We start from the raw sequence: 20836 nt of genomic DNA, 5'->3' as shown, positions 1-20836 counted from the left end.
CAGTGCTCCTGCTGTATGTGTGTGGTTTTGGAAAATAACCATCTGAACATACAAGGCAACTAAAAATACAATACATGGAGTCTGTGATGCTTTGAATCTGCCACAAAGGGATCATACTATCTCTTACTCCTCCCCAAAGATCATTTTTAATGAGAAATAATAGTTCCCCAGTTTAACTTCGTGCAATTATTAGGAGTGGTATTTCCACCCATGCGCAGAGATTAAAACTGTAGTACACCTGAAAGAACTATTTGTGATCCAAGTGTATACCCTGGTGGTAACTTGTGAAATTGCAAGTCACACTTTTATGAAGAGGTCAGCAAAACAGAGACCTGCTAATACAGTCTCCTGTGATGGGGAGAGGAGGAGTGTGAACAAACTTCTAATTAGTTAATGCTAATATACACTTTGGAGGAGAGATTAATCTTCCTGCTTCACTCTTAAGCCAATCTGTAATTAGTAGGTGTTGAGAAGTTTCTTCCACCTTCTGAAACGTCTGGTGTTGGGCACTGTCAGGATACTGGACTGGATGGCCCATGGGACTGATCCAGTATAGCAATTCCTGTTTTGCAATTAATTCTATGGGGAATGACATGCTTCAGTTCCATCATGTGACAGTTATTTTATTTATGAAAATATAGTGCCTTTTCTATGTGGAGAAAGTGCTTCTGCATTAGAAGGTTTTGAATCCTCAGAGTGGGAAGCAATCAGAAGAACATTTTCACTGCTTAAACTGAATGTTTTAAAAAGTGGTGTTAGGAGGAGCTTGGGTGGCTCAGATCAGGGTTTCTCAAACTTCATTACACCGCAACCCCCTTCTGACAACAAAAATTACGACATAACCCCAGGATGGGGGACCAAAGCCTGAGTCTGCCTGATTCTCACTGCCCTGGGTGGGGGAGCTGGAGTCAGTCAAAGCCCGAGCCCCACTGCCCTGGGTTGTGAAAGAGTCAAAGCTGAAGCCCAAGGGATTCAGCCCCAGCCAGGGGACCTGTAAGAGCCCAGCCGCCCAAGGCTGAATACCTCAGGCTTTGGCTTCGGCCTCAAGCAGTGGGATTCAGGCTTCAGCCCCAAGCCCCAGCAAGTCTAAGCCAGCCCTGGCAACCCCATTAAAATGGGGTTGCAACCCATTTTGGGGTCCCAACCCACAGTTTGAGAACCACTGGCTCAGATGTATAATAGGTAGTTTTTTGCTTCTGGTTGGTCAGTTCACATTTAGCCTGTATCAGTGGGGATCAGGTTACTATCTATCTCATGGATGTGAAATGAGTTGATCACACTCCAAATGCTAATGGACAGATTTGCACATCATAAAATGAGTGCCACAAGTGACACTGAAGTTTCCAATCTTAGCAGGGAAATAAAGCATTAAATGTGACATCAGTCTGAATTGTCATTCCCAGTAACTGTTTCTCCAGCTCTGGACTGAGGTACTAGTGGGACACTGGGGGGAAATGCAGTGTATCTAATGTACCTTTTCTTTGGCTAAATAAAATGTCAAGCTTCAACACTATTAACCCAACTTTTTTACCTATATGAAATTCACCTTTTAAAAAGTTAAATCCACAATATTTAAGCACAATGGGTAATGATTTAGGATGCGCCAGTGGGTGTCTCAGCTGCCCTGATTAGAAATCACATTTTTTAATAATGAAGTGGCTGCCGACAGAGTTTTTGTTTTTGTGGGTTTTTGTTTAAAAATTCAATCTTCGGTAGTGTTCTTGACAAACATCCATGTGTATTGCATATGTAGAATACATGTTTATAATGCCTACTGGGAGGATTCCCTGTAGTTTGTGCAGTTGCTCAAAGTGGCTGGAAAGATAACATTCTGAAGCTGAGAGCAGCCCCTCTGCAGCACTGCCAGACTCTGGATTGAGAAACCCTAACCATAGCTGTTTCTAAACTTTTTTCCAAAACTCAAATTGTCCTCAGACAGCAGCATCAAAATAATACATTCAGCATATCCTTACCCTCCACCCTCATCTTTCCCTTTCTTTCAATTTCCATTTTCTTTAAAATAGAAAGAAAAATTCTAGTTGCTAAGTACAACAGTTCTGCTGCCACTATCATTTTCCAGCATCACCTTTAAATAATCCTTTTACTCTTTGAGAATAAACTTAATGCCTAAGGGCTAGGGCTAGTAGTGACCTCCTGCACAATAATTTTATCATGAACACCGCTCCCAATCCTCTTTTGCTTGGTTGTGAAGTTTGGAAGTTTATTGATAGGAGAGTGATCTCCCACATTGTGGCTGGGTTGAACCAAATTGTTTTGAGAAGACTGTCCCTCCATACACTGAAAGACTCCATGGCTACTCTCTGCTTAGTCTATGCTGGGCAGCTTCCACGTGAAAGTTGCTCAGACATACTTAAAGGGTTTTGGAAAACGATTTCTTCTCTATAAATGATCGTATTTTCTTATTCCCTTTTCCTGTTATTACTTCATATAATATGCATTGAAGGTAGCTTTGTTCTTTGCTCCATTTATCAGAAAACGCCACCAACCAGTTTGACTTCAGATTCACCCCCACAGTAGTGAATTACTGGTGTTGGGAGTACTGGATTGTAACATCACTGAAGTAGTCTGACTCTAAAAAGAAGTGTGTTTATATGTGAGCATCTGAACAAACCAGCATTAGGTAAGGGTTCATGAAAGTGACTACGGTAATGTTAACATTAAAATAGCCTTGGGTTCCCACTTATGGTCTGATCTTATTGAAGGCCTTGTGGATCCTATTGTTTGGATTCGTTACCAGCTGCTCCCAAGAATGGGCCTTCGTGTGTTAAGTTTGAAGTCTGGACCGTGATGCAAGAGACCTTCAGTAGGTCTGGATTTCCTGTGGGATGACTTCCATCAGGACCTGTAGCTTCACCGTCATGGAATCTAAACACAAAGGAATGAAGAGGTGAGAGGAGAAAACACTGTCTGAAAAGGAAGCCCGTTGGGGGGGGGGGGGGAAAGGGGGAAGTTTATTCCATAAATGAAAACTGCTGAACTAGGGCAGTCTCTGTCCAAAGACTTCCCCAGCCTTTCTTCTGCCACACCTCTTAAACTGCACCAAGGACCAACTCCCCTGTACAACCCTCTGTCTTAAATAGCAACCTTAAAGTATTCCTATGTGGCTTCCAGTGCAGTTTTGTTTGACCTCTACTTACCAGGGGGTGCCTAGTACAATGGGGCCCTGATTTATGGCATCAAGGTGCTGCTGTACTAGAACAATACATATGACTTGTAACCTGTTGCATAAGAAAGGTCTTGTGTGTGTGCTTTTTCTGGAGAACTCTTCCTTATTTCCCAAATAGGCCTGACGGTGGGCCAGGACAAGAGATTCTCAGATGCATCGTGATAAGTTAAAGAACCTGAATTGGACAGAATATGACTAGTGGCTAAAGGGTGAAGAGATTATAATTGCAGTGCTGTCTAGCCTACTGCTATTGACTGTGGTTGGAAGGGTCATGATGCTTCTCAATCCTAGAATTGGATGTTTGTGGTGAGTCACTGCTAGTGTATGCATAATTTTGCATGGGAATATGCAAGACTCACACTTTTGCCTTAAAATATCCCTGCTTCACAAGTACAACGTGGGGCAGGGGTCACTTGCTAGTTTGAACTAGAGTAAATGGTGGATTCTCAGTAACTGGAAGTCTTTAAATCAAGATTTAAACCAAGTAACTCAGGCAGAGGTTAAGGCCTGTAACAGAAGTGGATGGGTGAGGTTTTGTGGCTTGCAATGTGCAGGTGGTCAAACTAGAGGATCATGATGATCCCTTCTGACCTTAAAGTTTGAGTCTATGAATCTCTTCCTTTTTAAAGTCAGAAGGAACTATGGTGATCATCTAAGTCTGACCACTTGCATTAATACAGGCCGTAGAACCTTGGCAGTGAGGTTCCTGTATTACACGTTTGAACAAGAGCCTATTTTTTAGAAAGACATTCAGTGTTAGATCTAAAGTTACTGCCTGTACTTACTGAACATTGCACTGCAGCTGGTTGGTATTCTTGATTTCTGGACCACCAGATAGTAGACAGGCAGACCAGTCAGAGTTATGGCACAGCTAATGCCAGTGTTCACAGGGTCCGAATAAAGGGACATTCCCACGATGAAGAAACATATTATTGTGAAAACCAGTGGGATGAATAGAGGCACCTAGAAAAGAGAGGAAATCTAAGAAATGGAAGGTCTTTCTAAGCAGTCAGCTGGCAGAGCTTGCAGTCATGTACCGAATAGATTGCTGTCATAATATCGAGCAGCAGCAAACAAGACATTTGTACAAAGCACTGAAACTGCACGGTAGTGTTTCACTTTCTAAGCTATAGTAGTCTTGAAAATATCTGAACTTCAGAGGATAGAGAGCATTATTCTGGTCTGGGATTCACTTCACTAGATTGTTTTTGTACTGAGCTTTGTGTTTTGTTGCAACGAAGCTTAACATAACTGGGCTAAGTTTCAGATTTCTGCAGTTTTACCTGCATGATTTCCATTGACTTCAATCAGTTGTTGCAGCTGAGAGAGCTGTTCTGAACATTTGACATGCAACCAGCTGAATGAAAACTGTATGCATTTTACAGTGTTGCTGTGCTTGGGGGGGGGGGAAAGCATCACACGGTCATTTTCTACACTGCAGCTGTCACTTCTTGTGTGTCAGTAGGAGCATTTGTCTGCTCAGATAAAAACATAGCTGATTTTGCTTAAGTTTTGTCATGTCTTACTACTGTCTTAACTATATCAGGACCGAACTCCTGCAAGCTACGCTAATAGCCAGGAGGCTGCAATTGTTGCTATTCTATAAGCAGAAACGAATTAGTGGCCTTACCTAACTCACTATAATTACAATAGTTTTCCATTTGGGTTCCGTGTCTCCAGATGAAACAAGTACAGAATACTGGAGGACCATTTGATCTCATGCAGCCGCTTTTGCCTATCTCTATCCTTTCACATCTAAACTCCTTTTTCAAAATCCCCACATTGTGTGGTTTTGCGTAGCTGTCGTTAGCTGGATCTCTTTGTACCTTGAAGGGCCTTGGTATCTCAGGATGTCGATAACGATGTATCATGAGCCCCAGGGTCACCAGTCCTATGAAGAGCCAGCGTGAAAAGCTAAAGAAGCTCAATAGGCCATAGAGATCGCCAATCAACACCATCAAAAAGATCAGAGGCAACTAGGACACAGACAAAAATGCGGCATTAAGCACTGCAGTAACACCTAGGGAAGATGCTTTTCCTTTCCACCCCGTGTTACTTGTGTAGGTCTTACAACAGCTATAAAGTGCTATTGTCTTATATTCTCTCTGTCTCCGCAGTGGTGCTGGTGCCTTTTCTCAACATGTGCAAATATGGTATTAACTAAATCACAGAGCCTCCTATAAGTGAAAAGAGCAGGAGATTTAAGTCCTTACTGTGCAAATTTAGTTTGCTTGGGAAACTCTTAGATCCTGTGTTCATGGGACACTATAAGAAATCCTGAGTTGAGAAGGTTTTTCAAAACAAAAACAAAAACTTAGCTTGGGAGGAGATTTTAAAGGAACAAATGGAAGTTAGGTTTCCAATTCCCACTGACTGTCAATGGGAGTTGGGTGTCAAATTGCCCTTTGAAAAATTTCTCTCTCATGTGAAATAGATGAAAAGCCAACCCTTTCCTTTGATGCAAAGTCCACCAAAGCTAGAATTTGGACCCCTCCAGGAAGCATTTTATTAGTCTCAGGTTACTTGGTGCCACAAGGCTCTTTGAAGGGCTTTATCATATTGTGGTAGCAACTGAAGACACCAGGGCTGCACTGTGCTAGATGATGTGTGGAAACAAACAGGTAACACAGCCCCTATCCTGAAGAGCTTACAATTTAATATGAAACAAGACACAACAACTTCCTGTGACCAACAAAGGAGAGGAAGGAAGTGACGTGCAGGGCTTGGAAATCAGATCACTTGTCCTATAGATTAGTTACTGCACAATTGGATTCCAAATAGGAGTTTTTTCTTCTATAAAAATGTGCTAATGTGCATTTATCACTCCTACAGAGCGGTAGGTTTGATAGTGCTGTCAACTGACATCTTCTGTCTAGGCAATGAACGGCTACACCATGGGAAGTAACAGTGCAAGTGTCCCATACGCTGTCCCACCAAAGTGTCTTGAACCCTGCTCTGAAGAAGGTACAGTAGTCAGCCAGCATATCCATTCTGTTCTTGGGCAGTGAAGGCACTGAACGGTGCCAGTTATAATGGCAGGGGCTTTATGTGGACAATGGAAAGTCCAGTTAAGAATTCCAGTCTGTGGGGGCAGACCGAACAATGCCATCTGTTAAGGGCTAGGCAGGTGGGAGCTGTGATCTCTGCTAGTGACTGGTTAAGAATGACACTCGCAGCTAGTTTGTGCAAAAATATTGGTATTGCTACTCTGTACCCTTCCCCTGTCTCATTCACCTGTGTAGTCTTGTCTTTTAGGCTACGTCAGCTCTGCACAGGGCTGCCCACAGCATGCTGGGTACATGTAGGTATGTGCCATAGTTAAAAGTGGGCTGCATCCACACCGAGGTGTGTAGCTTCATGTGTCAGGGAAAGGTTCTAGTGGGGGGAGGCAACGAGGAAACCCCTCTGACATGACCTGTCCCTGCTGCAGATATAGGCTCCAACAACAGGGAGCTGGAACAGTCTTTCCCTGCTAACTTCCCACAGCCAGTGTCTTTGTGGGGAGGCTCCAGCTGCAGGGAGGCAGTGGGACACTACAGCCCTAAAAATAGCAGTGTAGACAGAGAGACATGTCTTGGGTGAGTAGAGAGCCTGTAAAGTAGGTCCTCACACACATACCCATCACACCCTTCAGGTGTGTCTGTTCTCTACTCCCCTATGCTGTGCCTCACCAGCTACACTGCTCTTTATACCTGTGCTGGGGCAGAGGCGACACAGGTCTACACACCACCACAAAAAAGCCCCCCCAAAAATGCGTTTAGTGCAGACACACCCATAGACCATCAGCTGCTTGGGACAGGAGCCGTCACTTGTGATACATTTGTACAGTGGAGCTTTAGGAGCTACTCCATAGTAAATGACACATTCAAATTTTTTATATTATCATAGTCCATTAATGAAATGGGCTTAGTGCGGGGTGGGGAGGGCAGATGAGTTCATTCTCTAAGAATGAGAGTTAAAAAAAACCCCAAGCTTCATTCAGCATCCAGAAAGCTCTGCTCACCATTAATAAAAGGGCTGGAAAGGGGGTGTTTCTTCGCCTATGGATCATGGAGAAGAGTAGAGGCCATTGTCCTTCCCTGGAAGCTGCAAACAACATCCTGTTAGAAAGAAGCAGAACTGGATGAAAAGAAGGTAAGCATATTTTGTGAAAAACTTTCATTTTATACAAAATTTTCAGTTACGTTTTAGGTTTTTGGTTTTTTTTTTAATGAAAATATTTCTGATTGTGCTTTTTTTTGGAAAAATTTTGACCAGCTGTAGAAACAAAGATACAATATTACTCGTCACCAGCAGGGGGAGCTCATGATACAGCATGTGTTTTTGCAGCTCCCCTGGCTCTTGAGTTTCCCCTTAAGCTTCCCGTTACACAATGAAAGAAATCAAACCACACCAGCAAAAGGAAAGCCAAAAGAGGAATACAACATAGATGGCAACCTTAAGTGTGAATTGCTCTGATGGCATGATACTTTTTACAGCATTAATATAGCTTTCGCTAGTGATAGGGTGTCTTCAGTCCATTGATGGATGAATGTTTTTTAGCAGATCAAGGGCTGCAGAAAGTGTGTTTGAACTGAAGATTAGCTGGTTTTAGTGTGGAAGAGATGTTTGGCTTTAGAAAGGTCAGGCTTTTACCTTGCAGCTGCAAAGACTCCTCCATTCAGAGAACCAAAGCAGGACAAAGCAACTAGGATGGGAATTGCTGAGGAAATGCTCTTAAAAGCTCTATCTGCAAAGCTCTGTGGGGGGAAATAGAGAACCCAGTTATTCAAGGTTAGTTACCTCTGTCTCACATGTCTGTTTCTATAATTGCGCTGGTGGAAAAGCCAGGTTTTATCACCACCTCAAGGTAATCCCATCTCCATTATTACTGAGAGGGAAGAGAACCTTACAAGCAATCCAACAGGTGCATCATTTCAGAAGAATTGCTGGGAGGCAGGAGCAAAGTTATCAGTATAAAGAACTTTATATAAAATTATAGCCTGCAAGACTGGGGGCTGGGGGACAAAAAGTGGAAGGGGTAATGGATCATATAACCCCTATGAAAAACTGGGGGCAAACCCCTGCAATCCAGTGGCTGTAAGTATATTTCTTCTTGCTAAAGAGGACAGACTCCTTATGAGAGCTATACTGTTCCTAGACCATCTCCTTTATACTTCTTCCTTCTTGCCATATGTTTAAACAGACATTTGCCCCGGCATAAGAATCTGCAATCTGTTCCTTCATTTAATGAATGTCTGGCCTCTCTCCAGTAGCTCCTCTAGTCCCAGATGTGAACTATCTGTGTTACACTGAAAATATCCAATAAAAACAAAGGACCATACTCACCACAGCCACAGCCTCAGAGGCCAGCACTTCCTCTGCTGTCAGGACTGCGTAGTAGGAGACATTAATGAGAAGGTACCCTAGAGTAACAATGAGCAAGGACACTATCAAGCTCAGTGGGATATTCCTACAATAGAATAAAAACAACCCTTTTATTGCACCTCTCAACTGTCCATCAGGTTTACCTCTATCCCATGTGAAGATAGTAGATCTGGTTGGGAATTTGCAACATCACATTTTTTCACTGAAAAATGCAGATATTAAACCAGAACTTTTGTGGGAAAGGTTTGATTTGGACAAATTTTGAAATTGTAAAACCATCCCATTTTGACACTTCCAAAATGGAAAAATCTGGTTTTGGTTTGAAATGGCTTTTTTTGTTTAGAAACCTAAGCTAAGTATAGAGAAATAAAGACAAAACAGAACATTTCAAAATGGTTACATGAAATGTTTTTGACCAAAAGTGAAATTGTTTTCCCAGTTGTTAGTTCATGAAAATTTGAGATTTCAACGTTTTGTCGCGATTCAGGACAAGAAAAGCTGAAATTTTTGAATCTTTTTGACCAGGATGAGAAAAAAGGGTCCTGCCCAGCTCCAGAACCTGCATTGCATCTCCTGATTATGATTGTAGGTTGCGGATTATGTAAATACAGAATCGTGAGAATGAGGTTATAGCAAACAATTGTTAAATTCCCTGGTGGTGACATTTTTTCTTGTGGCTCTCATTTCAGACCTTTTTCCAAAATACCCATCCTTGTCTTGGGCAGAAGAGTGCTGTACCTAAAATAATACTTCCTAATCAGGAGGTGCTAAATGTGGGTAGGTCCCCTTTGTCCTCTTTTGCATCAGCAAGACATCCTATGAAGATCCAAACCTGGTAGGCTAAAGCATCTAATTTTAGGCACCCAGTTGCTGAGGGAGAAGTGCTATGGGAATTGGAGCTCATTTTAGGTCCCTTTTTAAAAACCCTATTTACAATGAGAATAAACCTCACTGTAAAGGGGAAAACCAAAGAGTCTCTTCATTCTAAATATCTCTTCTCCCCTTCTGAGAGTCACTTTTTTCATCCCTACATATCCACTGGCAATGGGATGAAATTCCTGCCTTCGTGCTCATTAGAGAGACAAGGTGGGTGAGGTAATATCTTTTATTGGATCAACTTCTGTTGGTGAGAGGGAGAAGGTTTCAACCTTACAAAGAGGTCTAATAAATGAGATTACCTCACGCACTGTCTCTCTCTAATATCCTGGGACCCACATGTCTACAACAACAACTGGTGCTCATTGTAACTTTGCTTCAAAGAGGGTTGAGTCAGGCTATGCTGTACAGCACAGCATAACAGGCATTGAGAACACTAACCAAGCCCAATTCTCAGCTAATGTGGTTATCCTGGGACTGACCCCACTGGTTAAAAACGTACGTTTTTCTTTGATGGGGTCAAGAAGAAATTCCGCCCCTCCAACACAGCCTCCTCCACTGAACCATCAGGCTTACTACCACCACGTAGGCTAGGCAACAGGCCTTAATCGGCCTGTAGTCTGCTCTAGTATGACAACAGCTGGTATGTACTTAAATGAATTGCACCCGAGTCAAATCTCAATATGAAAAATATTCAGACTTCAATGAACTGGCATGTTGTTGTGCTGAAGTGAGTTCGTGCCCTTTAACAGCTTGTATTATTACGCTGCTCCAGCGTTGGGGCACGAGAATCAACATCCTCTTCAGTGGTTTGTTTATCTACCAGATGTGAATTCAAGCAGCTGGCCATGGTACTCACCTTTCAGGGTTTATGATTTCCTCAGTTACAAAGTTGACATAGAACCTGCAATTAGAAGAGAAAAGTGTCTGGACCTGAGACTCCAAAGCCCAACATGGAAACTGAAGAGTGAGATGGAACAGGTTATGCATCTGTCACTGTTCCTGAGCTGCATCTGGGTGTTTGCTTCCTGAATAGAGGGGCATCCTTTCTTAGACCATGTGTTTTACTACATAACTATAGAAAGACTTTCTACAAAGAAAATCAAATGTTTCCTCTTAAGGGTGGTAGTTAGGGAAGCATCTTTTGGAATCGGAGTTCCCTCCATCCCCTGCCCCCCCAATATTAAGGATTTAGATGCTTTGAGTTTCACCCTGCAAAATCATTGTCTTTACTTTCTGGACATGAGCTTCCTTTGTAATATGCAAGATAGAGCAGAGGTGCTCTTTGGAGGTCCCCAACATTCAGGGCTGGCTCCAGGCCACAGTGCGCCAAGCGCGTGCTTGGTGCGGCACACCACGGTGGGTGCTCTGCCGGTTGCCGGGAGGATGGCAGGCGGCTCCGGTGGACCTCCCGCAGGCATTTCTGCGGAGGGTCCGCTGGTCCCGTGGCTTCGGTAGACCTGCCGCAGGCATTTCTGCGGACAGTTTGCTGGTCCCACGGCTCCGGTGGACCTCCCGCAGACACGCCTGCAGGAGGTCCACCAGAGCCGCGGGACCATCGGACCCTCCACAGGGACGCCTGCAGGAGGTCCACCGGAGCCGTGGGACCAGCGAGCTGCAGAGCGCCCCCCGCGGCGTGCTGCCGTGCTTGGGGCGCCGAAATTGCTAGAGCCGGCCCTGCCAACATTACTTCATTTGGCACTCGAATGATGTTTTGCCTAAGTAAAATGGTGTCTGTCCTGTCTCTAGGGGACAGGTAAACAGCCACTATGATGACTTGGCCATTGCTGATCCAGGGTGCATTTGAATCTGTAACTGCGATGAGACAGGCTCCACACAAGTTCCATACTGCAGCGATTTGAACTCTTTGGGACTTATCTGGCTTTCATCAGTGACTGGAGTAGATGTGGTCCAGTACAGATATGGAAGCCTACCATCCACTATATGCAAACATTCCAGAGTAAAAAGCCAGAGGCAGCTTGTCCAGAGCCAGCGAGCTAGTGTCAAAAGCATGCTGGAAATTCTCATAGTGACCTGAGAGGAGAGAAATACAACAAATAAATCTGATGATCTCTGAGAAGTTGGTGCTAAGAATTCAACCAGCAAAGCCACTGCCATAGCTCTGACAGCACAGTGCTAGCTCAGAGAGACTTTACAGAGCCAGTCTAAAATGACTTTTCAAATTTCAAAGATTTTTAAAGACAAAATTGATGGTTGATCTAGTCTGACCTCTTGCATAACAGAACACACAGATTTTTACCCAGTAACTAATGCAGTCCCACTAATAACTTGGGGTTGAGCTAGAGCACATCTTTTAGAAAGAGATCCCATTTGATTTTTAAGGGTGAAGAATCCATCATATCCGTTGATAATCTGTTCCAGTGATTAATTACCCTGACTGCTAAAGAGACCTTACTTCCTGTCTTAATTTAATCTAGCTTCAGCTTCCAGCTGTTGGATCTTGTTATGCCTTTGCCTGCTAGATTAAAGATGCCCCTGATCCAACATCAGTCTGCACAGAAATACTATTTTTAAATGATGTGCAATCCATCAATGTCGGAGCTCTGCTGCAACCGGAATGTGCCTCCATTTCATATTTCTCAGAAAGCAAGATAAGTTCAAACCTGCATTGAGCTGGCATGGAACATTCCAAGGCATCATCTACTGAACTAGCAGTTGATTCAAGGACATGCAGCCTTCATCGCCTTCTCCCCTGGGAATGGGTATTAGACACTGCCGCCCCCTTCCAGTAAAGGTTTTTCTCCTGGCTCAAATTCTCAAGTCCTCTTTCTTTTTCTGGTCTCTTTCTGACTCTGTTCTCCACTTTTTATCTCCCTTTTCATCTGTCTGTGCCTCTCCCTAGGACTCCCCTACCTCTGTGTCCTGCTAGTATCCCCTTCCTGTCTCGTGTTAGACACAGGCTGCACTTGTCTTACCTTCAGCTAGCACCAGCATCCCTGGGACAATAATCAGGCCAATGGTGACCATCTTGAGGACTGTGAGAACGGTCTGTGTATTTGCAGACCAGCTGATGCTCCAGCAGTTCAGAGCAATGATTAAGGCTTGGAGGGAAGGAAAAGAAGCAGAACAACAGTGTTATTCATGTAGACTTCTAAGTTGAAGGCATGAAGTCAAGAGTCTTGGCAGGGGTTGGACCAGATGACCCTGGCAGTCCCTTCTAACCCTACAGTTCTATGGTAAATGGCAAGGTATGGATGTGTGAGGAGGTATTTAGTTGAGGTTCAGTAGGAAATAAAATTGGCGCCTGTCCTGTTTAACATCTTCATGAATGATCTGGAATAAAGTGTAAGCACAGTGGCATGTTAATTATGTTTTTAGAGGATACTGAACTGTGACATGTTGAAAACACCAGTGAGGATAGTAAGACATTAGCAACTTGAGGAGGAAATAACTAAGATGAGATCTAAAATAATCCCAAACCCTGATATTCAGGGCTGAGGAGAGCTGGGAACCGGCTGCATGGGTTTTCAATATTGTTGGAGTTTCATGCATGCTGGCAATGCCCTCCAGAAGGAGGGACGTGATAGTTTCTCTCTATGGCCCCGAAAAGCCTACTTGGAATATACTGAATTCACTTCTGGGCAGGGCTAGTGTGAGGTCACTATTTTGTACTATGACCCCGCATCTTGGAAGTTCCTCTTCAGGGAGCCTGGTATTGATGTTCTCCACAATGGGAGCTTTACGTTCATGGAGAGTCCAGTATTGGGGAAGTTGTACAAATCCCATGTCTTAAATCACTGTAAACTGGTCCTCATCCTCTTGGCAAACATGAGGGGATACGCTAGTTGGCCTGACAGGTGTTTTTAGTCTCTAGTTTCTGGGAGTGAGTGCACGTGTTTAGAACTTCGTAGTGTAATATCTCACATGATCCCAGAGTTCTAAGCCTGATGCTTATGATGAGACAGATAGGGGTCCTGTTGAAACTGAACATTACATCCAAGGAGGGGTTTGACTCTTGTTCTTTATGGGAGAGATTTTCAAACTCTCAAATGTGAGTGAGATGTTCAATCTCCATTGAAACAAAGGGACTTGGGCCTGTAACTGACTTACATGCCTTTGAATATACTATACCAGCCTATGTGCTTTATGTACACAATGTGTTCTTGGTCAATACTGCGCTAGCTTTGGATTTATTTGTTTGTATGTAACATCCAGAGCCCCGGTCAGGATCGGGACCCTGTTGTACCAGGCTCTATACAAACGCATAGGAAGTAACACTTCCTGCCCAAGGAAATTAAATCCCCCCTTACTTAGCCTAATGGAGGCAAACACTGACTATTCTGAGAGGTGTGGTTGCAGGCACTCAAGCTCTGCCTGCCCCTCCCAACCCCAGCTTAGTGTCATCCACCCACACTGCTGAGTTCCTCTGTCCTGCCGATGCTGCTGTGTCTGTGCATCCTGCACCGCGTGCTGCTGCCCCACTCTCTGGTGCCCTGCTCATGCCCTGCCCAGCCCAGTCATGTGTCTAGGTGCCTGGCCTGGCCTGGCTCTGCTCTGGCCCCAGTGCTAGCCACACCCAGATCCACCCCCCCAAGGCACTCCCCCCACACCTGGGATGACTCACTCCCTCTTAGCTTGTGGATTTGGGGGGCTCCGGCCCCGCCCAGGCTCCATCCTGGATTTCAGACGCCTGAGTGATGCTCAGGTGGGCGTGGAGGCTAAGTGGGTGGGCTGCAGCCCACCCAGGCCCACCTGTGGCTATGCCCCGATTTACTATAGGGAGGTGACATTACAGATAAATATTTATAGAGCATCCCATTGCTTTGTATGGGGCTTGACAGACATGGAAAAGGGCAATTCTTGCTGACACAGGCAGAAAATGAGGTAGGGCAGAATCATACCAGGAATAGCCAGTTAATCCTGCTCTTTTCCCCTTCCCCACTTTTTTGCTTTGATTGTTTTTGAGGGTTACTCACAGATGCCAGTGATGGTGACCAGCTTCACAGCCAGGGCAGGGGCGTGGCAAGGGGCGAAGAGAGGCTCAATTAAGTAACGACCGAAAGCCAAGGACACCACGGCAACGACGGCAGGACTGGAAAGCAAAATAGAAATTCAAAGCATGTTAGACAGGGAAAAACATTTCCCGCCCCCCCCATCCACATTATATCTCCTCTTCTACCATCCTTCCTTCCTTGGCCCACTCATCTACTTCGGATGCCTTCTATGGGTGTCATCATCTCATGCCAAGGAGACTTGGATGCTATTTGACTGCAGCCGGAGTCCAAGAGTCCTTGAACGCTTTTCCCTTGGATCATCACTGGAACTGTTGTTACAACCCAATGGCCCCCTCCCCTTAGGGAGTCCCCTGGGAAGGTAGATCCACACTGTATATTGTGTGGAAATGTTCTCAACATATCTATAATGTTTTATAAGCTTATACCTTCATCTCCAGTTGAATATCCTAATCCTAATTAATCATTAAAGTGAATATTTAAACTGTCTCACTGAAGCAGAAAGCCATAAAGGTGAAAATCTACCTGCAGATTATTGAAATGTCATATCATTTTTGTGGGCATTTTTCATTAGTTTCTTTAAATGCCAGTAACCTTAGCATCTCTCCCTCCGACCCAGGGGGGTGAACACTGTAAGCCCCCACTGTAAGCCGAGGAGAGCAATGTGAAATCTCAAGTGAAGTTGTACCAACGGATTGGGTCAGCATGTTCAGGAAACAGAAGGGTACAGCTGTGGACTCGGAAGTCCTGCAGTCGTGGGTGACGGCATCAAGGAGGGGTTCAATGCTGGACGTATGGGCTTAGGGAGTGCAGACAGGGTAGTCTGGCTGCTCGGTCAGCTGGCGTCACGGGAAGCAGGTGGACCTGATGCCTGAGCCATGGGGGAGGCAGCAAAGAGGGACGGAACCCTGTTGCCTCTTTCAAAGGGGGGGAGGGGTGAAAACCTCTCCCGGCTGGAGAGGGCTCTCACCAAGGAGGGATACAATCCCTGGGGTTCTGTGATGGAGCTTCAGAGGAGAGGGCATTCTTGGCAGGATTTGTTAGATCTATATACTGAGTATGAAAAGCAGAAGGGTAAAAACCTAGGGGCAGCTGCGCAATTAATCTAGGCCGCCGCAGCCATGTGGTATCTCGTGTTATTGGGACAAAAAAGGGAGTTGGGAAGAAGGGAAGAGGTGTGTATCCAACAGCTGTGGGGGGGGAGGAACTGAGCAACTGAAAGTGCAGATTACTAACCAGGCAGCAACCCAAGCCAGTGCCCAGGACAAAGTTGCAAGCTTTGAGACAGGACTTCCAGGCAAAAAAGGCGGAACGCACCCGCCTGGAAGCACTGGCTAAGCAGATACCGATCCTTCAGGGACTCATCAAAGACTTGACCATTTGTGCCCAGCATAGGCCACAATGGCAGTGTGCTTGCCATGAAAAGAAAATAGAACAGTTAAAACATCAATTGGCTGTGCATTTGGTCCAGGCGGTGAGCCTCATGGGGGATGATTCGGGTGACCCTTGTAAGTGCTTTGATCTCTCCCTTTGTGAAGATCCTCAATTTTGAGCAGAACCTTGCACCCCTATAGTGGCCCTCATGCAGGATATGTCTACACTATGGGATTATTCCAATTTTACATAAACCGGTTTTGTAAAACAGATTGTATAAAGTCAAGTGCAAGCGGCCACACTAAGCACATTAATTCAGTGGTATGCGTCCATGATCCGAGGCGAGCATCGATTTCTGGAGCGTTGTACTGTGGGTAGCTATCACATAGTTCCTGCAGTCCCATTGGAATTCTGGGTTGAGATCTCAATGCATGATGGTGCAAAAACAGTGTCACGGGTGAATCTGGGTAAATATCGTCACTCATTCCTTCCTCCGTGAAAGCAACGGCAGACAATCATTTCTTGCCCTTTTTCCCTGGATTGCCCTGGCAGTTGCCATAGCATGGCAACCATGGAGCCCGTTTTGCCTTGTCACTGTCACTGTATGTGTACTGGATGCCGCTGACAGAGGCGATACTGCAGCTCTACACAGCAGCATTCATTTGTCTTTGCAAGACAGCAGAGATGGTTACCAGTCTTTCTGTACCGTCTGCTGTGACATTGTAAATTGACAATGAGATGATGGTTATCAGTTGTTCTATACAGTCTGCTACTGTCATGGGTGTCCCTGGCTGAGGTCAGCCAGGGGTGCAAAGACAAAAATGGGAATGACTCCCCGGGTCATTTCCTCCTTTGTTGCATCTAAAAATAGTCAGTCCTGCCTAGAATATGGGGGTGAGTGTGCTAGAGAACCAGTGTACCAGAGAGCACAGCCGCTCCATGTCAGATCCCGCAGAAATGATGAGCTACATGCCTTTCTAGGGGGTGCCCCTGCAACCACCCCACCCATTGCTTCCCTGCTCCCTCAACTCTCCTGGGCTACTGTTGCAATGTGCCCCCCATTTGTGTGATGAAGTAATAAAGAATGCAGGAATAAGAAACACTGACTTTTTTTAGTGAGATAAAATGAGGGGGAGGCAGCCTCCAGCTGCTATGATAGTCCAGGCAGTACAGAATCTTTTCTTTAGAATTGAAAAGGGCGGGGGGGCTGATGGAGCTCAGCCCCCAGTTGCTATGATGAAGACAGTTACTAGCCATTCTGTACCATCTACTGGGAATGACCGAGAGTCATTCCTATTTTTACCCAGGCGCCCCTGGCCGACCTCACCTGAGGCCAGCCAGGAGCACTCACGGGATGATGACAAGGACGGCTATCAGTCCTTTTGTACGGTACCATCTGCCACTGGGGAAGGGAGAGGAGAGGATGCTGCTGTTCACTGCCACTGCACCGTGTCTACCAGCAACATGCAGTAGACATAGGGTAACATAAAAAAGTCAAGAAACAATTTTTCCCCTTATCTTTCACGAGGGGGGATGGGGGTAAATTGACAAGCTATACCCTGAACCACCCCGGACAATATGTTTGACCCTACAGGCATTGGGAGCTCAGCCAAGAATGCAAAAGATTTTCGGAGATTGCGGGGACTGTGAGATAGCTGGAGTCCTCAGTACCCCCTCCCTCCCTCCTTGAGCCGTCCTTTTGATTCTTTGGCTTTTCGTTAGGCTTGTCACACAGCACTGTGCTGTGGAGTCTGTATCATAGCCTGGAGATTTTTTTCAAATGCTTTGGCATTTCGTCTTCTGTAACTTAGTTCTGATAGAACAGATTTGTCTCCCCATACAGCGATCAGATCCAGTATCTCCCATACAGTCCATGCTGGAGCTCTTTTTGGATTTGGGACTGCATCGCCACCCGGGGTGAACAGAGCTCCACGCTGGGCAAACAGGAAATGAAATTCAAAAGTTCACGGGGCTTTTCCTGTCTACCTGGCCAGTGCATCCGAGTTCAGTTTGCTGTCCAGAGCGGTCACAGTGGTGCACTGTGGGATACCACCCGGAGGCTAATACCGTCGATTTGTGGCCACACTAACCCTACTCCGATATGGTAATACTGATTTCAGCGCTACTCCTCTCGTCGGGGAGGAGTACAGAAACCGGTTTAAAGAGACCTTTATATCGCTATAAAAGGCATCGTTGTGTGGACAGGTGCAGTGTTAAATCGGTTTATTGCTGCTAAAATCAGTTTAAACGCGTAGTGTAGACCAGGCCTAAGACTGAGGAGAGGTCTAGCGGGTGAAGGGGGAGAAGGTGGTCATATGTTCGGCACCCTCAACTACAAGAGCAGCACCCCGTGGGGGTGATTATAAAGAGGAAAGGGACCAGGAGGGGTGGGGGCTAGGTAAGGAGCCCACCCTCCTTGCTAATTTGGTAGTGAAACAAAGCCTGTGCCCATGGAAAGAAATGGTTCAACGAGAAAAACAAAATTGGGCCCAGACAAGCAGGCAGGCAGGCAACAGTTTTAAAAAAATAATTAAAAAACAGGTTGCAAGCCCTGAGCGCATAGTGGCAAAAGTAAAAAAAGAAAGTCAGAAGTTAACTCTGGAGAGTCTGCAGGGAATTAAGCAGTACAACTTTGTAAAAATATTTAAAAAAAAAGAAAATTCTTGGTTTCTTTGCAGCCACTCTGAAGGAAAAACGGGCCCTTTTATTAAAAAAAAAAAAAAAAAATCTGTAAATAATCCAGGCAAAAAGGTTATCTAAGTAAAATCGTTATAGACTATGAACAAGTTATTCAAATTTGCTAAAAAAACAACAACCCCCCCTACTCCTGGTGTGTACAGTCTTTGTTTTGTGGATTAAAATAAATTGGTGGTGTTTTAAATAATACCACTGAAATCCCTTTGAATTTTCCATTCAAAGTTGCAAAACCAAAAAACACTTTTGCCAAACCCAGGTAACTAGTGTTGTTTAACTTTGGTATTTCGCATTTAACCCTTAAGGTAACTCAATGCTTTACACAATTTAAAATGTTTCAAATAAAGACTAAAGTCATGGCTGCAGCAGGGCAGTCAAAGCCAGAAAAATGGGGAAAAAAATGTAAATCTCTCTTTTACTACAGCTTTTACCAAAAAAACAGAGAGAGACCTTGCCCCACACGGAGCCCCACACAACAAATAACCATTTTTTTGACTTAAAGGGCTCTTTAAATCGATTTCTTTACTCCACCTCCGTGAGGAGATTAGAGCTGAAATCAGCCTTGCCGGGTTGAATTTGGGATAGTGTGGGCGCAATTCGACCGTATTGGCCTCCGGGAGCTTTCCCAGAGTGCTCCATTGTGACCGCTCTGGACAGCGCTCTCAACTCAGATGCACTGACCAGGTAGACAGGAAAAGGCCTGCAAACTTTTGAATTTCATTTCCTGTTTGGCCAGCGTGTTTGCAGAGCTCATTAGGATGATGTGCATGTTGACTGGCCTGTACTTTGTGAGAAGTCTATGACCTTGTTCCTCTCATCACCGCGTTGTCATCGCCTCCTCGCCTGGCTTTGTGCGAAACAATTGTCTGCCGTTGCTCTGATGGAGGGTGGGGTGACTGACGACATGGCTTACAGGGAATTAAAATCAACAAAAGGGGTGGCTTTGCATCAAGGAGAAACACAAACAACTATCACACAGAATGGACCCCTCAAGGATTGAACTCAAAACCCTGGGGTTTAGCAGGCCAAAACAAATTGGGTCAATTTCTTGTTTTGATCCATCTATCTTTTACATCTTAGGCTGGCAGCAGACGGTGCAGTAGGACTGCTAGCCATCATCATCTCCTGGGTGCTCGACAGAAGAGGGGAATGACCTGGCTGAGTCACTCCCACGTTTGCACAGGTGCCCCTGACCAATCTCACCGAGGTTGGCTAAACGAGCACCCAGGAATGTGACGACGATGGCTACCAATCGTAATGCACCGTCTGCTGCCAAAAAGCAATGAGCTGCTGCTGTGTAGCAATGCAGTCTCACGTCTGCCAGCATCCAGGAGACGTACGGTGACGGTCAGCCAAGCGGGCTCCATGCTTGCTATGGTATGGAGTCTGCTCAGGTAACCCAGAAAAAAAGGTGCGAAAAGATTGTCTGCAGTTGCTTGCACAGAGGGAGGGAGAGAGGGAGTGTGGGGCCGGATGACATGTACCTAGAACCACCCATGACACTGTTTTTGCCCTATCAGGCATTGGGATCTCAACCCAGAATTCCAATGGGCAGCAGAGACTGCAGGAACCGTGGAATAGCTACCACAGTGCAACACTCTGGAAGTCGACGCTAGCCTTGGTACTGTGGACGCAGTCCGCTGACTCAATGCACTTAGAGCATTTTGTGTGGGGACACATACAAATGACTGTATAAAAATGATTTAAAAAAACCCGACTTCTATAAATTTGACCTAATTTTGTGGTGTAGACTTACCCTAAGTTACACCAACCTAAGCGTTGGTGTGGACAGCGCTATGTTGGTGGGAGAGCTTCTCTCACTGACTTAGCTACCGCTGCTTGCGGAAGTGCATTTATTATGCAGATGGGAGAGCTCTCTGCAGTGATGCAGTTGCGCCAATGTAGGACTTTTAGTGTAGAGTAGCCCTGAGTCTTTCCCCTGCTTGGGCTAGCCTGAACAAGAGTCTCCCAGAACAGAGAGTTCCATTCCCCTCTCTGAGGGCAGGAAGGAACAAGGTAAGGTAAGGAAAGGAAGGGTGGGGGAAAAGGTGTTCAGTTTCTCAGTCTCTCTCTTCCTCACCCCTTTGGGTTCTGGTTTGTCTGTAGGCTTTTTATTGTCCTGATCAGGGTTGGAGTCCTTCCTTAGACTCCCTCTTTTTTTGGTAACACCTGGTCCAAGCAGTCTCAGGGATTTCTGGCTCAGTGCCTATTTTCCTTCGCTGATCTATTCCTGTAATCAGGTGCCTGCGGCACAGCAGTCTTCTCTCTTGTGTGGTAGACCTTCTCTTTTTTGCTTCTTCCCTTCACGCAGAGCAAGCATTTCAGGTGTGTCTAGTTAGGGATCACCAACCTCATTAGCTTCCTC

At 45.3% G+C, this 20836-nt stretch overlaps 1 protein-coding gene across 2 annotated transcripts in view; it reads right to left on the bottom strand.

The window, feature by feature from the left end:
• Positions 1 to 251: 251 nt before the first annotated feature.
• The window catches only part of LOC127047505 (cystine/glutamate transporter-like), a 29430-nt gene continuing 8845 nt past the window's right edge, over positions 252 to 20836 (bottom strand). Inside the window, exons 3-12 of one of the 2 annotated variants that reach the window (XM_050945859.1) lie at positions 14368 to 14483; positions 12367 to 12492; positions 11365 to 11464; positions 10290 to 10334; positions 8516 to 8639; positions 7823 to 7926; positions 7191 to 7287; positions 5014 to 5163; positions 3973 to 4150; positions 252 to 2886 (exon numbers count right to left, since the gene is read on the bottom strand). In XM_050945859.1, the coding sequence (XP_050801816.1) occupies positions 2822 to 2886; positions 3973 to 4150; positions 5014 to 5163; positions 7191 to 7287; positions 7823 to 7926; positions 8516 to 8639; positions 10290 to 10334; positions 11365 to 11464; positions 12367 to 12492; positions 14368 to 14483 (1105 nt within the window). In that variant the 3' untranslated portion in view covers positions 252 to 2821. The remainder of the gene's footprint in view (positions 2887 to 3972; positions 4151 to 5013; positions 5164 to 7190; positions 7288 to 7822; positions 7927 to 8515; positions 8640 to 10289; positions 10335 to 11364; positions 11465 to 12366; positions 12493 to 14367; positions 14484 to 20836) is intronic. The other variant, XM_050945869.1, reaches the window with a different exon arrangement.

Source organism: Gopherus flavomarginatus, chromosome 1, assembly GCF_025201925.1.
Source record: "Gopherus flavomarginatus isolate rGopFla2 chromosome 1, rGopFla2.mat.asm, whole genome shotgun sequence".
NCBI classification, from domain to species: Eukaryota; Metazoa; Chordata; order Testudines; family Testudinidae; genus Gopherus; species Gopherus flavomarginatus.
The sequence above is the reverse complement of the archived record's forward strand: the minus strand, read 5'-3'. Positions and strand labels throughout refer to the sequence as shown.